The sequence below is a fragment of the Scyliorhinus torazame genome, chromosome 21 (assembly GCF_047496885.1).
Source record: "Scyliorhinus torazame isolate Kashiwa2021f chromosome 21, sScyTor2.1, whole genome shotgun sequence".
In the NCBI taxonomy this organism is placed as follows: Eukaryota; Metazoa; Chordata; class Chondrichthyes; order Carcharhiniformes; family Scyliorhinidae; genus Scyliorhinus; species Scyliorhinus torazame.
Window position 1 is genome coordinate 133,938,713 of NC_092727.1, and position 15,730 is coordinate 133,954,442.

Below are 15,730 nucleotides of genomic sequence, written 5' to 3' on the forward strand. Positions count from 1 at the left end.
TAAAGAGTCAACCGTTCTGCTCCTTTTCCACAAACACCTTTATTTCACTTTAACAGACTCTGTACAAAACTCTAACATCACATCACCCGACACAGAGGCCACCTGAAGCCTCTTTACATATCAGTGTCAATTATTGGATACTTACCATAAATGTGACAACTAATTGGAATGTCTCTTAACAAAGAACAAAGAAATGTACAGCACAGGAACAGGCCCTTCGGCCCTCCAAGCCCGTGCCGACCATACTACCCGACTAAACTACAATCTTCTACACTTCCTGGGTCCGTATCCTTCTATTCCCATCCTATTCATATATTTGTCAAGATGCCCCTTAAATGTCCCTATCGTCCCTGCTTCCACTACCTCCTCCGGTAGTGAGTTCCAGGCACCCACTACCCTCTGTGTAAAAAACTTGCCTCGTACATCTACTCTAAACCTTGCCCCTCTCACCTTAAACCTATGCCCCCTAGTAATTGACCCCTCTACCCTGGGGAAAAGCCTCTGACTATCCACTCTGTCTATGCCCCTCATAATTTTGTATACCTCTATCAGGTCGCCCCTCAACCTCCTTCGTTCCAGTGAGAACAAACCGAGTTTACTCAATCGCTCCTCATAGCTTATGCCCTCCATACCAGGCAACATTCTGGTAAATCTCTTCTGCACCCTCTCTAAAGCCTCCACATCCTTCTGGTAGTGTGGCGACCAGAATTGAACACTATACTCCAAGTGTGGCCTAACTAAGGTTCTATACAGCTGCAACATGACTTGGCAATTCTTATACTCAATGCCCCGGCCAATGAAGGCAAGCATGCCGTATGCCTTCTTGACTACCTTCTCCACCTGTGTTGCCCCTTTCAATGACCTGTGGACCTGTACTCCTAGATCTCTTTGACTTTCAATACTCTTGAGGGTTCTACCATTCACTGTATATTCCCTACCTGCATTAGCCCTTCCAAAATGCATTACCTCACATTTGTCCGGATTAAACTCCATCTGCCATCTCTCCGCCCAAGTCTCCAGACAATCTAAATCCTGCTGTATCCTCCGACAGTCCTCATCGCTATCCGCAATTCCACCAACCTTTGTGTCGTCTGCAAACTTACTAATCAGACCAGTTACATTTTCCTCCAAATCATTTATATATACTACAAAGAGCAAAGGTCCCAGCACTGATCCCTGTGGAACACCACTGGTCACAGCCCTCCAAATAGAAAAGCATCCCTCCATTGCTACCCTCTGCCTTCTATGGCCTAGCCAGTTCTGTATCCACCTTGCCAGTTCACCCCTGATCCCGTGTGACTTCACCTTTTGTACTAGTCTACCATGAGGCACCTTGTCAAAGGCCTTACTGAAGTCCATATAGACAACATCTACTGCCCTACCTGCATCAATCATCTTACCCATTACTTAACAGTCTCCCCTTCCTTGGAGAAAAAAAATAATTAGATGCAAACAAAATTACAAGAAACTCAAAAACACACACGCAATTTCCCCCCTTCATTTTTGTTTTCATTTTTTGGAAGAAAAAAAACAGTCACAGAAACATTAACAATATCCAAAAGTTTCTGTGAACTAGCGCCTCGTTTTGTAAACAGTCTGATAATTGATAGCTACTGTCAACCCATTTAATGTTTGCTATTTCCCCTCTGTCCAACATCTGCTTCAAACTTGCGATGTCTATCCTTAATCTTTTTTTATTGACACTTTTTGTAGAGTGCACATTTTCCCACAGCGATTTATTGTCAATGTGACAGTCAATAGGTAGATTATATTTGAATATATTCAAGAGGAGGCTGGATACAGCACTTGGGGGAGAATGGGATCAAAGGCTTTGGGGAGAGAGCAGGATTAGGCTATTGAGTTGGATGATCAGCCATGATCGTGATGAATGGCAGAGCAGGCTCGAAGGCCCAAAAGGCCTCCTCCTGCTCCTATCTTCTATGTATCACCCAAATCCCCTAATCCCAAAGTTTCTGTCAATATAAGAACTAGGAGTCGGCCATCTGGCCCCTCGAGCCTGCTCCACCATTCAATGAGATCACGGCTGATCTTTTGTGGACTCAGTTCCACTTTCTGGCCCGAACACCATAACCCTTAATCCCTTTATTCTTCAAAAAACCATCTATCTTTATCTTAAAAACATTTAATGAAGGAGCCTCAACTGCTTCACTGGGCAAGGAATTCCATAGAATCACAACCCTTTGGGTGAAGAAGTTCCTCCTAAACTCAGTCCTAAATCTGCTTCCCCTTATTTTGAGGCTATGCCCCCTAGTTCTGCTTTCACCCGCCAGTGGAAACAACCTCCCCGCATCTATCCTATCTATTCCCCTCATAATCTTATATGTTTCTATAAGATCCCCCCTCATCCTTCTAAATTCCAACGAGTACAGTCCCAGTCTACTCAACCTCTCCTCGTAATCCAACCCCTTCAGCTCTGGGATTAACCTAGTGAATCTCCTCTGCACACCCTCCAGCGCCAGTACGTCCTTTCTCAAGTAAGGAGACCAAAACTGAACACAATACTCCAGGTGTGGCCTCACTAACACCTTATACATTTGCAGCATAACCTCCCTAGTCTTAGACTCCACCCCTCTAGCAATGAAGGACAAAATTCCATTTGCCTTCTTAATCACCTGTTGCACTGTAAACCAACTTTTTGCGACTCATGCACTAGCACACCCAGGTCTCTCTGCACAGCAGCATGTTTTAATATTTTGTCATTTAAATAATAATCCCTTTTGCTGTTATTCCTACCTTTTGTAAGGGCCACGAAGAATCCAGCACGAGTTTTAAGGATACAAAATAATAACGTTTATTTACTATAACAATATATACATAACAGTAGCAGTAACTTCCCTTGCTACCTTCTTCTTCCTGCTGGTTCCTGAACTGGCCAGCTTATTTATACTAGGAGTTTCTCCACCCCCCTCATTGGGGAAGTTCATACTCCCATAGGATTGTGGGATAGTCATTAGTCCCCAGCCAATCGTAAGTAGGCAGGTTATAACATCCCATCCTCGTCGCCAGTTTTGTAAGTGCCACGAAGAATCCAGCATGAGTTTTAAGGATACAAAATAATAACGTTTATTTACTATAACAATATATACATAACAGTAGCAGTAACTTCCCTTGCTACCTTCTCCTTCCTGCTGGTTCCTGAACTGGCCAGCTTATTTATACTAGGAGTTTCTCCGCCCCCCTCATTGGGGAAGTTCATACTCCCATAGGATTGTGGGATAGTCATTAGTCCCCAGCCAATCGTAAGTAGGCAGGTTATAACACTACCAAAATGGATAACCTCACATTTGTCAACATTGTATTCCATCTGCCAGACCCTAGCCCATTCACTTAACCTACCCAAATCCCTCTGCAGACTTCCGGTATCCTCTGCACTTTTTGCTTTACCACTCATCTTAGTGTCGTCTGCAAACTTGGACACATTGCCCTTGGTCCCCAACTCCAAATCATCTATGTAAATTGTGAACAATTGTGGGCCCACCACTGATCCCTGAGGGACACCACTAGCTACTGATTGCCAACCAGAGAAACACCTATTAATCCCCATTCGTTGCTTTCTATTAATTAACCAATCCTCTATCCATGCTACTACTTTACCCTTAACGCCATGCATCTTTATCTTATGCAACAACCTTTTGTGTGGCACCTTGTCAAAGGCTTTCTGGAAATACAGATATACCACATCCATTGCCTCCCCGTTATCTACCGCACTGGTAATGTCCTCAAAGAATGCCACTAAATTAGTTAGGTATGACCTGCCCTTTATGACCCCATGCTGCGTCTGCCCAATGGGACAATTTCCATCCAGATGCCTCGCTCATTTCTTCCTTGATGATAGATTCCAGCATCTTCCCTACTACCGAAGTTAAGCTCACTGGCCTATAATTACCCGCTTTCTGCCTACCTCCTTTCTTTCAACAGTGGTGTCACGTTTGCTCATTTCCAACCCACCGGGACCACCCCAGAGTCTAGTGAATTTTGGTAAATTATCACTAGTGCATTTGCAATTTCCCTAGCCAAGGGCAGCATGGTAGAATTGTGGTTAGCACAATTGCTTCACAGCTCCAGGGTCCCAGGTTCGATTCCCGGCTTGGGTCACTGTCTGTGCGGAGTCTGCACGTTCTCCCCGTGTCTGCGTGGGTTTCCTCCGGGTGCTCCGGTTTCCTCCCACAGTCCAAAGACGTGCAGGTTAGGTGGATTGGCCATGCTAAATTGTCCTTAGTGTCCAAAATTGCCCTTAGTGTTGGGTAGGGTTTGTGGGTTATGGGGATAGGGCGGAGGTTTGGGCTTGGGTCGGGTGTTCTTTCCAAGAGCCGGTGCTGACTTGATGGGACGAATGGCCTCCTTCTGCACTGTAAATTATGTGAAAGTCTATCTCTTTTAGCATTCTGGGATGCTGAGATATATAAAAGGCCTTTTCCACCGCCTCTACAAGGCTTAACGTCTCAGCAGCCAAAGTACTTTTGACCACTCTCCTTATTTTCTTTGTTTCCCACAAAAGAGGGCAACATTTACCATTGTTCCACAAAAGGAAAATTATAAAACCTCCTGCGCTTGAAACACCATCACATAAATTTGCGTAGGACGCATCACTATAAACTATGAGTTTCAAGTGCCTCAGGTCACCTAAAACCGGGAACCTCCTGCATTTTTAGTTTGACCAACGCTTTATTTGCTCTTATTATGTCTTCAACTTTGGGATCATTCATTTTTGTACTCAACTCTAAGACATCAAAACTCACATCCGGTCTAGTCAGTCTACCTAACCAGTTCAGTTGCCCAATTAATCCATTGCGTCTTTTTGTGAAACCCGGCCACGACTAATTGCTATTGGGCTGATGCTTTCCAAATACGATTGCTGACGTAACATTGCCCCTAACTTAAGTCTGTCCGATTTCCAGTCCAATATATTTAAATGCACCGGAAGCCTGACTTCCAACCCTGAATTCTTCCTCAAACCAGAGATTACAATAGCTTCAAAATCATTAGTCCCACCCCACAAAAAATCACCGACATGCATCATAAAGATGCAGAAAGATTTCCTTTATAGTGCCAGAAAAACATTGCAGGATCTGCTTTCAACTGGCAACAGCCTAACTTTAACAAAACTGACCTTACCGAAAAACACCAGACTCTAGGCGCATCATTTAATCCATATACACATTTGTTCATCTTCCAGAGTACCCCTTCTGTGTTAGCTGCCTCTTTAGGAGGACGGAGAAAAATGTCTCTCTGGAGCTGATGCCCCTGCAAGAAGGCAGCTTTCATATCTATAGATTTGCATTCCCATGCCTTTGTGGCTAAAATAAGATCTTTAAAATTAACCTTTCCTGCTGTAGGTGAATGTACCCTTAAATCCTGATCTTCTAAGTTTTCTTCAAATCCCCTTGCCACAAGCCTGGCCTTTGCCGTTCCATCCGGAAGAACCTTTTCCGTGCAAATCCATCTGTGGGATAGAGCTCTTTGTCCCCTATCCGGTACTTCCGTGTATACCCCAAATTCACTCCAACTATGCAATTCTTGCTGTTTAGCTTCTTTGATAACTTTTTCTAATTTATTGGAAGCCACCAAAATCTCACGTGCATGTGGGCTTCTACTCCTATTCGTATTCGTAGTCTTACTCATGTTCCGAGACCTTGGTAAACTACATCCCCTCTCCTGCCTGGTATCTCGTTCTGTACTGCTACTGCTTGATCTTTCCCTTCTGCTGTGGGATGTCCTTTCAATAGTCCTCGACCTTTTCCTGCGGACCTGTTCACTATCCGATGTACTATCTGAACTGGCACTGTGTTTCTGTGCCGTCCATTTTTGAACTTTGTGTTCCCAATCCATTGTCTTGACTTCCTCCCCTGAAAGCTGTACATTCAACCAATGTTTATAATTTCCAGTGGCCTTCCCTGCTCTACTAATAACAGTTGCACCCTGCCATTGACTAGACCCTTCAGGCAAGTATGTCACTTTTGTACCAACTTTTGGCAGTTGTCCTTTCGGAAAAATGGCCTGTTCTAAATCATCAGAATTGTTGTGTTCCTCTACAGAAACCCTGTCTATATCAGTTAACTGGTCCTCATAGTTCTGTAAAATGTGCGTGCCAGATGACTCTGGTTCCTTGTCATGTCTGTCTGTTCTGTCTAAATTTGAAAATTTGTAATCTGTACCCATTATCCTTGATGTATGTACCCTTACAGTTTGATTGCCATGTTGCAAAATAATTGTTTTGCCATCTATGCCAATGATCTTCCCTGGGCCTTGCCATTCATTAAAATTGTCTCTCTTATCGTATACTATGTCTCCTTGCTGAAAAACGGTATTTGATGGCCTTAAAGCTCTGCGAATTCTTTCAGAGACTTCTGCTTCCAAGAAAGCTTTTCTACTGCTCTGTAGTGCAACTCAATGCTCGGCAAAGGCAGAGCTAATTGTAGTCCCTTCCCAAGCTGGAGGCTTGTCATCTAAAATGGAGGGAATTTTAGGATTTCTACCAAACACTAATTGATAGGGACTATAGCCCCCAACCATCTGCAATGAATTCTTTGCATGTACCACCCATGCTAAAGCTGAATTTAGCTTGCAGTTTTGTCTATCTGCCAAAATATTCCGGAGCATGTCATCTGTTACCACATGGTTTCTTTCACACACACCACTACTAAATGGGCTTTCTGCGGCCGTATTCATAACTGTGATATTCACGTTTTCACACATATCCCTCAACTCATCATTACGAATTCTCCCCCATTGTCCATAAGGAATTTTGCCGGTGGGCCCATTCCTGTCCCTATCATTTTTCTACGATTTGATCTAGAATTACTCTCTTTTCTTTACTTCGTACAATCGTTGATTGACTAAATCTGGTTGCTAAATCTACAAAGTGCAAAATAAATATATTATTGGCTTTATCCCAGATCTTAAGGTCCATGGCCACAATGCCGTTAAAATTCCTGACCAAAGGGCAGCACAGTGGTTAGCATTGCTGCCTGCGGCGCTGAGTACCTGGGTTCAACTCCCGGCCCTGGGTCACTGTCCGTGGGGAGTTTGCACGTTCTCCCCGTGTCTGCGTGGGTTTCACCCCCACAACCCAAAGTTGTGCAGGATAGGTGGATTGGCCATGCTAAATTGCCCCTTAATTGGAAAAAATAATTGGGTACTCTAAATTTATTTTATTTTTTAAAAAGTCCCTGGCCAAAGGTAGGGTTACTATCGGTCGTGCTGGTGTCCTTCTGTACTTCCTACAAACTTCACAGTGATCACTAACCTGTTCTATTAGCTTTGTATAGTCTTCATTCCTTCCTCCTGCATCCTTTAATACATTTTTCAGCCTCCGAGGAGACGGATGTGCAAATTGCCTATGCAGTTTTAATACAAGAAGTTTTTTATCAGCTAAAGTCCCATTTTCAACTGCCATTAACACATCCTTAACCACTCTGCTTGAAATATTATTTGTCAGTAATGGAATACAATAGTGTCCCGACTGTGTAAATTGTAAGTCCATCGTCTTTCCAAAAACTGTTGCCTTATCCTGTTCCATATCCAGTTTCATGTGTGCTTTCTTCATCGACGGTCTGCTCAGAAGCAAAGGTATCTCACTTGATACAACATCCGTGCTAATGAAGTGATTCGCTCCGGCAATATTGCAAGGGATCACCACTCTTTTCAGCGACTTCAGAGTATTATCATCCCCAAACCTGAAACTTGTGGCACTTTCAAATTCCTTAACCTTGTTATGATTTTCAGCATTCAAGGAGTCCAGATAACATTTTAACCAGTCAATTCCACACACAGTAGATGTGCAGCCACTGTCCAATACAGCACGATTGAAGGACTCTGCAACCAACACCCTCATTACCGGCGTAAAACTGCTTGCTAATAGGACAATGCCTTCTGGTCACTATCTTTTTCCTCTTCTGACTCTTCCGTGTCATGTGTCGCTTCAAACACTATTATAACGTGTTGGACAGTTGAAAGCATAATAGAACAAAGAACAAAGACATGTACAGCACAGAAACAGGCCCTTCGGCCCTCCAAGCCTGCGCCGATCATGCTGCCCGTCTAAACTAAAATCTTCTACACTTCCTGGGTCCGTATCCCTCTATTCCCATCCTATTCATGTATTTGTCAAGATGCCCCTTAAATGTCACTATCGTCCCTGCTTCCACCACCTCCTCCTGCAGCGAGTTCCAGGCACCCACTACCCTCTGTGTAAAAAATATGCCTCGTACATCTCCTCTAAACCTTGTCCCTCTCACCTTAAACCTATGCCCCCTAGTAATTGACCCCTCTACCCTGGGAAAAAGTCTCTGACTATCCACCCTGTCTATGCCCCTCATAACTTTGTAGACCTCTATCAGGTCGCCCCTCGACCTCCGTCGTTCCAGTGAGAATAAACCAAGTTTATTCAACTGCTCCTCATAGCTAATGCCCTCCATACCAGGCAACATTCTGGTAAATCTCTTCTGCACCCTCTCTAAAGCCTCCACATCCTTCTGGTAGTGTGGCGACCAGAATTGAACACTATACTCCAAGTATGGCCTAACTAAGGTTCTAATAATGGTATTAAGAGTCACATCGAAAACATCGATTTTCTTCATATTTTCCGGGTCCTTCTATAGTCTTGGAAACTGTTTGTAGCCATACGATTTTGCCATCCCGTTAGAAGTGTATCTTCCATATTCTGCTTTATTGCAGTCTGACCTATTTGGGTCATCAGAGCCATCGGAATCGAATGTTTCCCCAGAAACATTTTCAAAGCTTCTGTCATCTGATCGAATAAGGTATCCTCATCCGTAAACTGAACTCCTGTCAAAACCAGGAGCCTATCCATGTTGCTCACTCTAGCACAGTCAAGTAATTTAAAGGCCAACACAGACTGTGGAAATTCCAGGTTGTGTTTCTGCAGTCTTTCATATAGTCTGCCAAATTTCATTATATAGTCTTCCATGGAGAAATCCTTCATTTTCCGGAACTTATCAAAATCCGACCATGCTTCATACGTACTTAAATAGTCATCCTTTTTATAAATCTTATCCATATAATGTAATAAAGTCTCCAGACCTTCTTCTGAGTCTAACTCTTCCAGTTCCAGCTCAGAAAGCACTTTGTTTCGGATTTTACTGCCATATGGTAGAGAAAGAGCCAATGCCATACCTTGTTTTCTCTTTCCCAAAGCAGTTACTTTAGTCCACATAACTACTCACCTTAAACCTATGCCCCCTAGTAATTGACCCCTCTATCCTGGCAGCACGGTAGCATTGTGGATAGCACAATTGCTTCACAGCGCCAAGGTCCCAGGTTCGATTCCGGCTTGGGTCACTGTCTGTGCGGAGTCTGCACATCCTCCCCGTGTGTGCGTGGGTTTCCTCCGGGTGCTCCGGTTTCCTCCCACAGTCCAAAGATGTGCAGGTTAGGTGGATTGGCCAATGATAAATTGCCCTTAGTGTCCAAAATTGCCCTTAGTGTTGGGTGGACGTGTTGACCTTGGGTAGGGTGCTTTCCAAGAGCCAGTGCAGACTCAATGGGCCGAATGGCCTCCTTCTGCACTGTAAATTCTATGATAATCTATGATACTGCACTTCTCCATTGGTAGTACAATCCACTTTCAGAATATAAGGGAGGATAGTCATATCCGGCCATCTTTATCCTCGGTTCAGCCATATATCCCTTTGTTTTCTTTTCTCATTCACTCCTTGGTTTGATCTGGAAAAGTTGTATCTTTCAACCCTTCACATTTACACAGCAACCATCCTCTGCTACCAATTGTTAGATGTTTAGCTGCTGTTGTATAAAGAGTCAAAGGTTCTGCTCCTTTTCCACAAACACCTTTAATTTACTTGAACAGACTCTGTACAAAACTCTAACATCACATCACCTGACACAAAGGCCACCTGAAGCCGCTTTACATATCAGTGTCAATTATTGGATACTTAACATAAATGAGACAACTAATTGGAATGTCTCTTAACCCATTACTTAACAGTGTGGTTGGTCATGGGGGTGAGGAGTTGGACATGGGGGGGTGAGGAGTTGGACATGGGGGGGTGAGGAGTTGGACATGGGGGGTGAGGAGTTGGACATGGGGGGGTGAGGAGTTGGACATGGGGGGGGTGAGGAGTTGGACATGGGGGGTGAGGAGTTGGACATGGGGGGTGAGGAGTTGGACATGGGGGGGTGAAGATGTTGGACAGGGGGGGTGAGGATGTTGGACATGGGGGGTGAGGAGTTGGACATGGGGGGGTGAGGAGTTGGACATGGGGGGTGAGGAGTTGGACATGGGGGGTGAGGAGTTGGACATGGGGGGGTGAGGAGTTGGACATGGGGGGTGAGGAGTTGGACATGGGGGTTGAGGAGTTGGACATGGGGGGGTGAGGAGTTGGACATGGGGGGTGAGGAGTTGGACATTGGGGGGTTGAGGAGTTGGACATGGGGGGTGAGGAGTTGGACATGGGGGGTGAGGAGTTGGACATGGGGGGTGAGGAGTTGGACATGGGGGGGTGAGGAGTTGGACATGGGGGGGTGAGGAGTTGGACATGGGGGGTGAGGATGTTGGACATGGGGGGGTGAGGAGTTGGACATGGGGGGTGAGGAGTTGGACATGGGGGGTTGAGGAGTTGGACATGGGGGGTGAGGATGTTGGACATGGGGGGTGAGGATGTTGGACATGGGGGGGTGAGGAGTTGGACATGGGGGGGGTGAGGAGTTGGACATGGGGGGGTGAGGAGTTGGACATGGGGGGGTGAGGAGTTGGACATGGGGGGGTGAGGAGTTGGACATGGGGGGGGTGAGGAGTTGGACATGGGGGGGTGAGGAGTTGGACATGGGGGGTGAGGAGTTGGACATGGGGGTGAGGAGTTGGACATGGGGGGTGAGGAGTTGGACATGGGGGGTGAGGAGTTGGACATGGGGGGTTGAGGAGTTGGACATGGGGGGTGAGGATGTTGGACATGGGGGGTGAGGATGTTGGACATGGGGGGTGAGGAGTTGGACATGGGGGGTTGAGGAGTTGGACATGGGGGGTGAGGATGTTGGACATGGGGGGTGAGGATGTTGGACATGGGGGGTGAGGAGTTGGACATGGGGGGTGAGGATGTTGGACATGGGGGGTGAGGATGTTGGACATGGGGGGTGAGGATGCCACCTCAGTCACCCACCTGCTGCACACTTCAACTTATTTTGAAATGTAATGTGAGAGTGATGGAAAAGGATGGAGTCTAATTGGATGGCAATTCCGAGGGTAGACACGGAATATCGCTCTTACACCGGCTTTATCCTCTTGTCCTTTCTGTTCTGTCTGAAGGAAATGTTTATCTGTAACCGTGTCAAGATCAGGAACAGAACTGAAATTCTCAACAAAGACTGGAAGAAGCTGAGAATTCAGCCGATGATTGCAGCAACACTGGGAGCTGCTGGCTCTGCGAAACGCAAGGTAGAGCCTGAGTGAAGTATCTGTGCCGAGTGTGGAAGCCACAGAACCTCAGTGTGGGTTGGGGTGGAGAGAAGAGAGGGGGTTGTGTGTGACGGGGAAGAGGAGGTGGGCTGTAGGGGGAGGGCAGGGCTTGGGAAAGCAGGAGACATCCGTTGTGACAGTCGCTTTGTCTGGAGCTGGTACCGCAGGTGAGGGCTTTGCATTCACAGGTCACGCAGGCTTTATTCTAACTGAGGGGTAAATGGAGAATGTCACTCCTGGTAACTCTGGTTTACCAAACTTAGTGATACCATTGGGTTTGGCATTACCCTCTGCTCGGGAAGTGGCGACTCCACCAAGTATCATGTGAGAGTACCTTTAATAAATGGGTGTTTATTACGGCAGTGATGTCAGAGAGTGGGGGGAGCTGGGCTGTCTGTCAGCTTTTTACTTTTGTTTTAGGCAGTTTGCTGCAGGGTGTGTTTTAGTTTCGTTTTCAGAGCTGGATAGCTGCAGTCACAGCCAGAAGGGGTATTTAAACTAATAACTGCTCTCAGTAGTGACTTTAACCTGATGTGCTCCTGTTAAAGGTTTTGTTTGAAGTCTTATGGATGTTAAAAGGGAAGCTTAAAGGATTACTTAGTGTTGTAGTCTTTGGGGGTTGTATTTGAATTGATGGTTGCTAAGATGTTCACTGTATGTTTTAAAAAGGTTAACTTGAGTTCATAGAATAAACATTGTTTTGCTTTAAAAAATACTTTTCCATTTCTGCTGTCCCACACCTGTAGAGTGGGCCGTGTGCTCCCCATACCACAATATATTAAAAGTTGTGGGTCAGGGGAACTCCATGACACACTTTGGGGTTCTCTAAACCCTGGCCCATAACACAAGTCTGACCTTCAGCTTTGATTGGTTAGTTACACATCTGTCTGCAGCTGTGGGCACAGTGCCTTCCTCCCTTCATACCCCTTCTCCCTCCCTCTACCCGACACATGGGAGGCTTCCCATTGGTGCCCACAGAGAGCAGAAATAAACAGATGTGATTGAGAAATGGCTAAATAGACAGCTGCAATCCCACTTCGTGTCAAACACTGCCTGTCACGTGGGAATGTGGGCGCGTAGCAATATCAGAGACCCTGGTGCCTCTCACAGTATTGATGTACCACTGTGTAGATTTGTGTGGCTGGCTGAGATGACAAACTCCTGGACACAACAGCCCTCGGTCAAATCAATTTGAAAGGATTATGTGAATAATCACAAGTTAAAACCCATTCAGAACATAAGGTGGGATTTACCAACCAACCCACAGCAGTATTTTCTGGTCCTGTCTTTGTCAATGGGGTTTCCCGTTGGCTGCACCCCTCGTTGCTGGGAAACCAGTGCACCATCACTGGGACCCGAATACCCCCCCAGCCTGAACAGCTGGTAAATTGCACCCAGAATGTTCAGTGACTTTCAGAACCTGGCAGCTTCTGTCCCCCTAACATCTGTTCACTGTGTCCCAGCACAACTCTAATCACCAGCAGAGCACACCTTACCTGCAATCTTCTAGACATGCTCCAGAATTCTACCTCCCATTATAGCTCTTCCTCCAGTTAGCAATCAGTGGGCAGTAGCTGGGGTTAAACAAACTACCTATAGTCAGCACTCTCGCTGTGCTCACCTCACTGCTCTCATCCTCACTCCTGATTTTCTTCATTGTAGTGCATGGTTGAGAGTTTATTCCTGGGCTTCAAGAGTCAGATGGTCACACAGAAGATGCTGAGCACGGCGGCCATCAGTCCGGTCATGTATTCCTGGGCTCCACTCCAGCAGAATTTCATGGTAGGTGACGGAAGCAAATTATTCAAAGAATCATCCTCCACCAGTTCCACCAACTCCAGCATGATGCCACCACCAAACATCTCTTCCCCTCACTCCCCCTGTCAGCATTCCACAGGGACCATTCCCTCCGGGATACCCTGCCCACTCATCCATCACCCCCAACACCTCACCCTCTTCCCACGACACCTTCCCAAACAATCGCAGAAGGTGTAACACCTGCCCCTTTACCTCCTCCCTGCTCACCATCCATGGGCCTAAACAGTGTTTCCAAGGGAGGCAGCGCTTCACAAACACCTCCTTCAATCTGGTCTCTTGCATTCGCTGCTCCCAGTGTGGTCTACTCTACACTGGAGAGACTAAACGCAGACTGGGTGACTGCTTTGCAGAACACCTCCGGTCCGTCCGCAGCAGGACCCAGACCTTCCTGTCGCTGCCATTTCAACTCACCGTCCTGCCCCCACGCCCACATGTCCGTCCTTGGCCTGCTGCAATGTTCCAGTGAAGCCCAGCGCAAACTGGAGGAACAGCACCTCATCTTCCGGATAGGCACGTTACAGCCTCCGGACTTAACATTGAGTTCAACAACTTCAGACTGTGAACTCTCTCCTCCACCTTGACCACATTTTTATTTCTATCAATTCATTTTAATTTCTTGCATTGATCTGTTTTCCATCACCATTGTCCCCCCCCCCTCCCCCACCCCACCCCACTTGGCCGTCTGTTCCTAGTTGCCCTTTGACACACTGCTCCCCTTCGTTCTGCATTTCACACATTCTAATCTCTTTTTGTGCCGCTACCAGCCCCTTCTCAGCCTTAATCACCCCCATTGACATTTCCTTTGTCTTTCTGTCCTCGATACCTTTGTCAATCTCCACCTATCTCTGACTCCATTTCCAGTTCTCTCCAGCTTCAACAAAGAGTCACCCAGGCTCGAAACGTTAGCACCCTCTCTCTCCACAGATACCGTCTGATCTGCTGAGATTGTCCAGCATTTCCTGTTTTTGTTTTGCAGGAGGTGTTTTGTTGTCTCTGAGGAGGTGATGTGATATCTGAGTGAATGACGGAGACCAGCGGCTGTATGTGGGTGTAGACAGGGTCACAGTCAAGAATTAGCACTGTTTATGTTAATTACTGTTTCTGACACTTTGTTCCTCACTAATTAGTGTTTGTTACCATGCAGGTGGAGGATGAGACAGTCTTGCACAATATCCCATATATGGGAGATGAGGTCCTGGAACAGGATGGAGTTTTTATAGAAGAACTGATCAATAACTATGATGGAAAAGTACATGGAGACAGAGGTCAGTGCCTGTCCTGTCAACACCTCGTTCTACATTCCATCAAATATATTTACATAGGATATACGGTACAGAAAGAGGTGAGAAAGGTTCTCTCCGTCAGATTATTCCAACATGCCTAGAGTCCCAGCCCTTCCACACGTTGCCCTTGAGGTGACTGTTGTGGTGAAGAGACTGTTGTTTACCTCCGTGAGGAATGTGCCTTTGCAAAGACAGTCTGGACAGGGATGGAGTGGGTTTTTAAAATATAAATGAAATGAAATGAAAAATTTTAAGTACCCAATTATTTTTATTCCAATTAAGGTGCAATTTAGCATGGCAATCCACCTATCCTGCACATCTTTGGAGTTGTGGGGGTGAGACCCACACAGACATGGGGAGAATGTGCAAACTCCACGCGGACAGTGACCCGGGGGTGAGTCCTCGGTGCCATGAGGCAGCAGTGCTAACCACTGTGTCACCATACCACCTCGAGATGCAGTGGTATTTATCCAGGTTCATCCCAAGCAGCTCTGTGATGCAGGAGTCTGTGCTCTACGGGCTGTTCCCAGGGAAGCACTAAGACAAACATCAACTTCTGCTGGAGGATCATCAACTCAGTGATAGACGCTCTTTGGTCTGCCTGAAACTTGCTGATCTTCCAGTGCAAAGAATTGTCCTCGACTGCAAGTTGCAGACTGGCACATTCCAGGATCACGTGCTGAGGGACATAGTCCAGTTCGGACAGTCGCCACAGAGGTGCCATGGAGAAAGGTCACTGTCGAAAGCTTTCTGCCCTATTGAGGGGCTGGGAATTTTACAGAACCCCCTTGGGTTGTATGAATAACATTGAATGTGTCGAATAAATATCACACATATCACAATTGTACTCGAGCACCTCCGATTACAACAAGATCCATGTAGAAATTTTGAATATTTCACTTCCTGCGATGGCTGTTTTGAAAATGCTTTTTATTGTTCTTTTATATATATTTTTTTAAGTATTTTTATTCCACAAATTTTCAACATTTTTACAATTTGCAACAACCCCACAACCCACTGCAACCCATCAAGCCCCACCTCAGCAATCAACAGTAACCAACTCCCCAAAATGCAAAATAACCAAACGCCACAATTGAGGAACCCTCACTCCCCCTCCCTTAGAGCAAATTTCACTTTTTCCAGGGTCAGAAACTCCAACAAGTTCCCCCCCACCCCC

At 46.1% G+C, this 15,730-nt stretch overlaps 1 protein-coding gene across 6 annotated transcripts in view; it reads left to right on the forward strand.

Annotated features, from left to right (window-relative positions):
- Window positions 1-11,303: 11,303 nt before the first annotated feature.
- LOC140398701 (histone-lysine N-methyltransferase EZH1-like) overlaps window positions 11,304-15,730 on the forward strand; it is a 77,588-nt gene continuing 73,161 nt past the window's right edge. For all 6 annotated transcript variants that reach the window (XR_011937538.1, XR_011937539.1, XM_072487705.1 and 3 more), the window contains exons 1-3: window positions 11,304-11,431; window positions 13,115-13,234; window positions 14,415-14,535. Coding sequence is in view for 4 of the 6 variants with exons in the window: in XM_072487705.1 (XP_072343806.1) it covers window positions 11,306-11,431; window positions 13,115-13,234; window positions 14,415-14,535 (367 nt within the window). In the remaining 2 variants the exon portion in view is untranslated. The remainder of the gene's footprint in view (window positions 11,432-13,114; window positions 13,235-14,414; window positions 14,536-15,730) is intronic.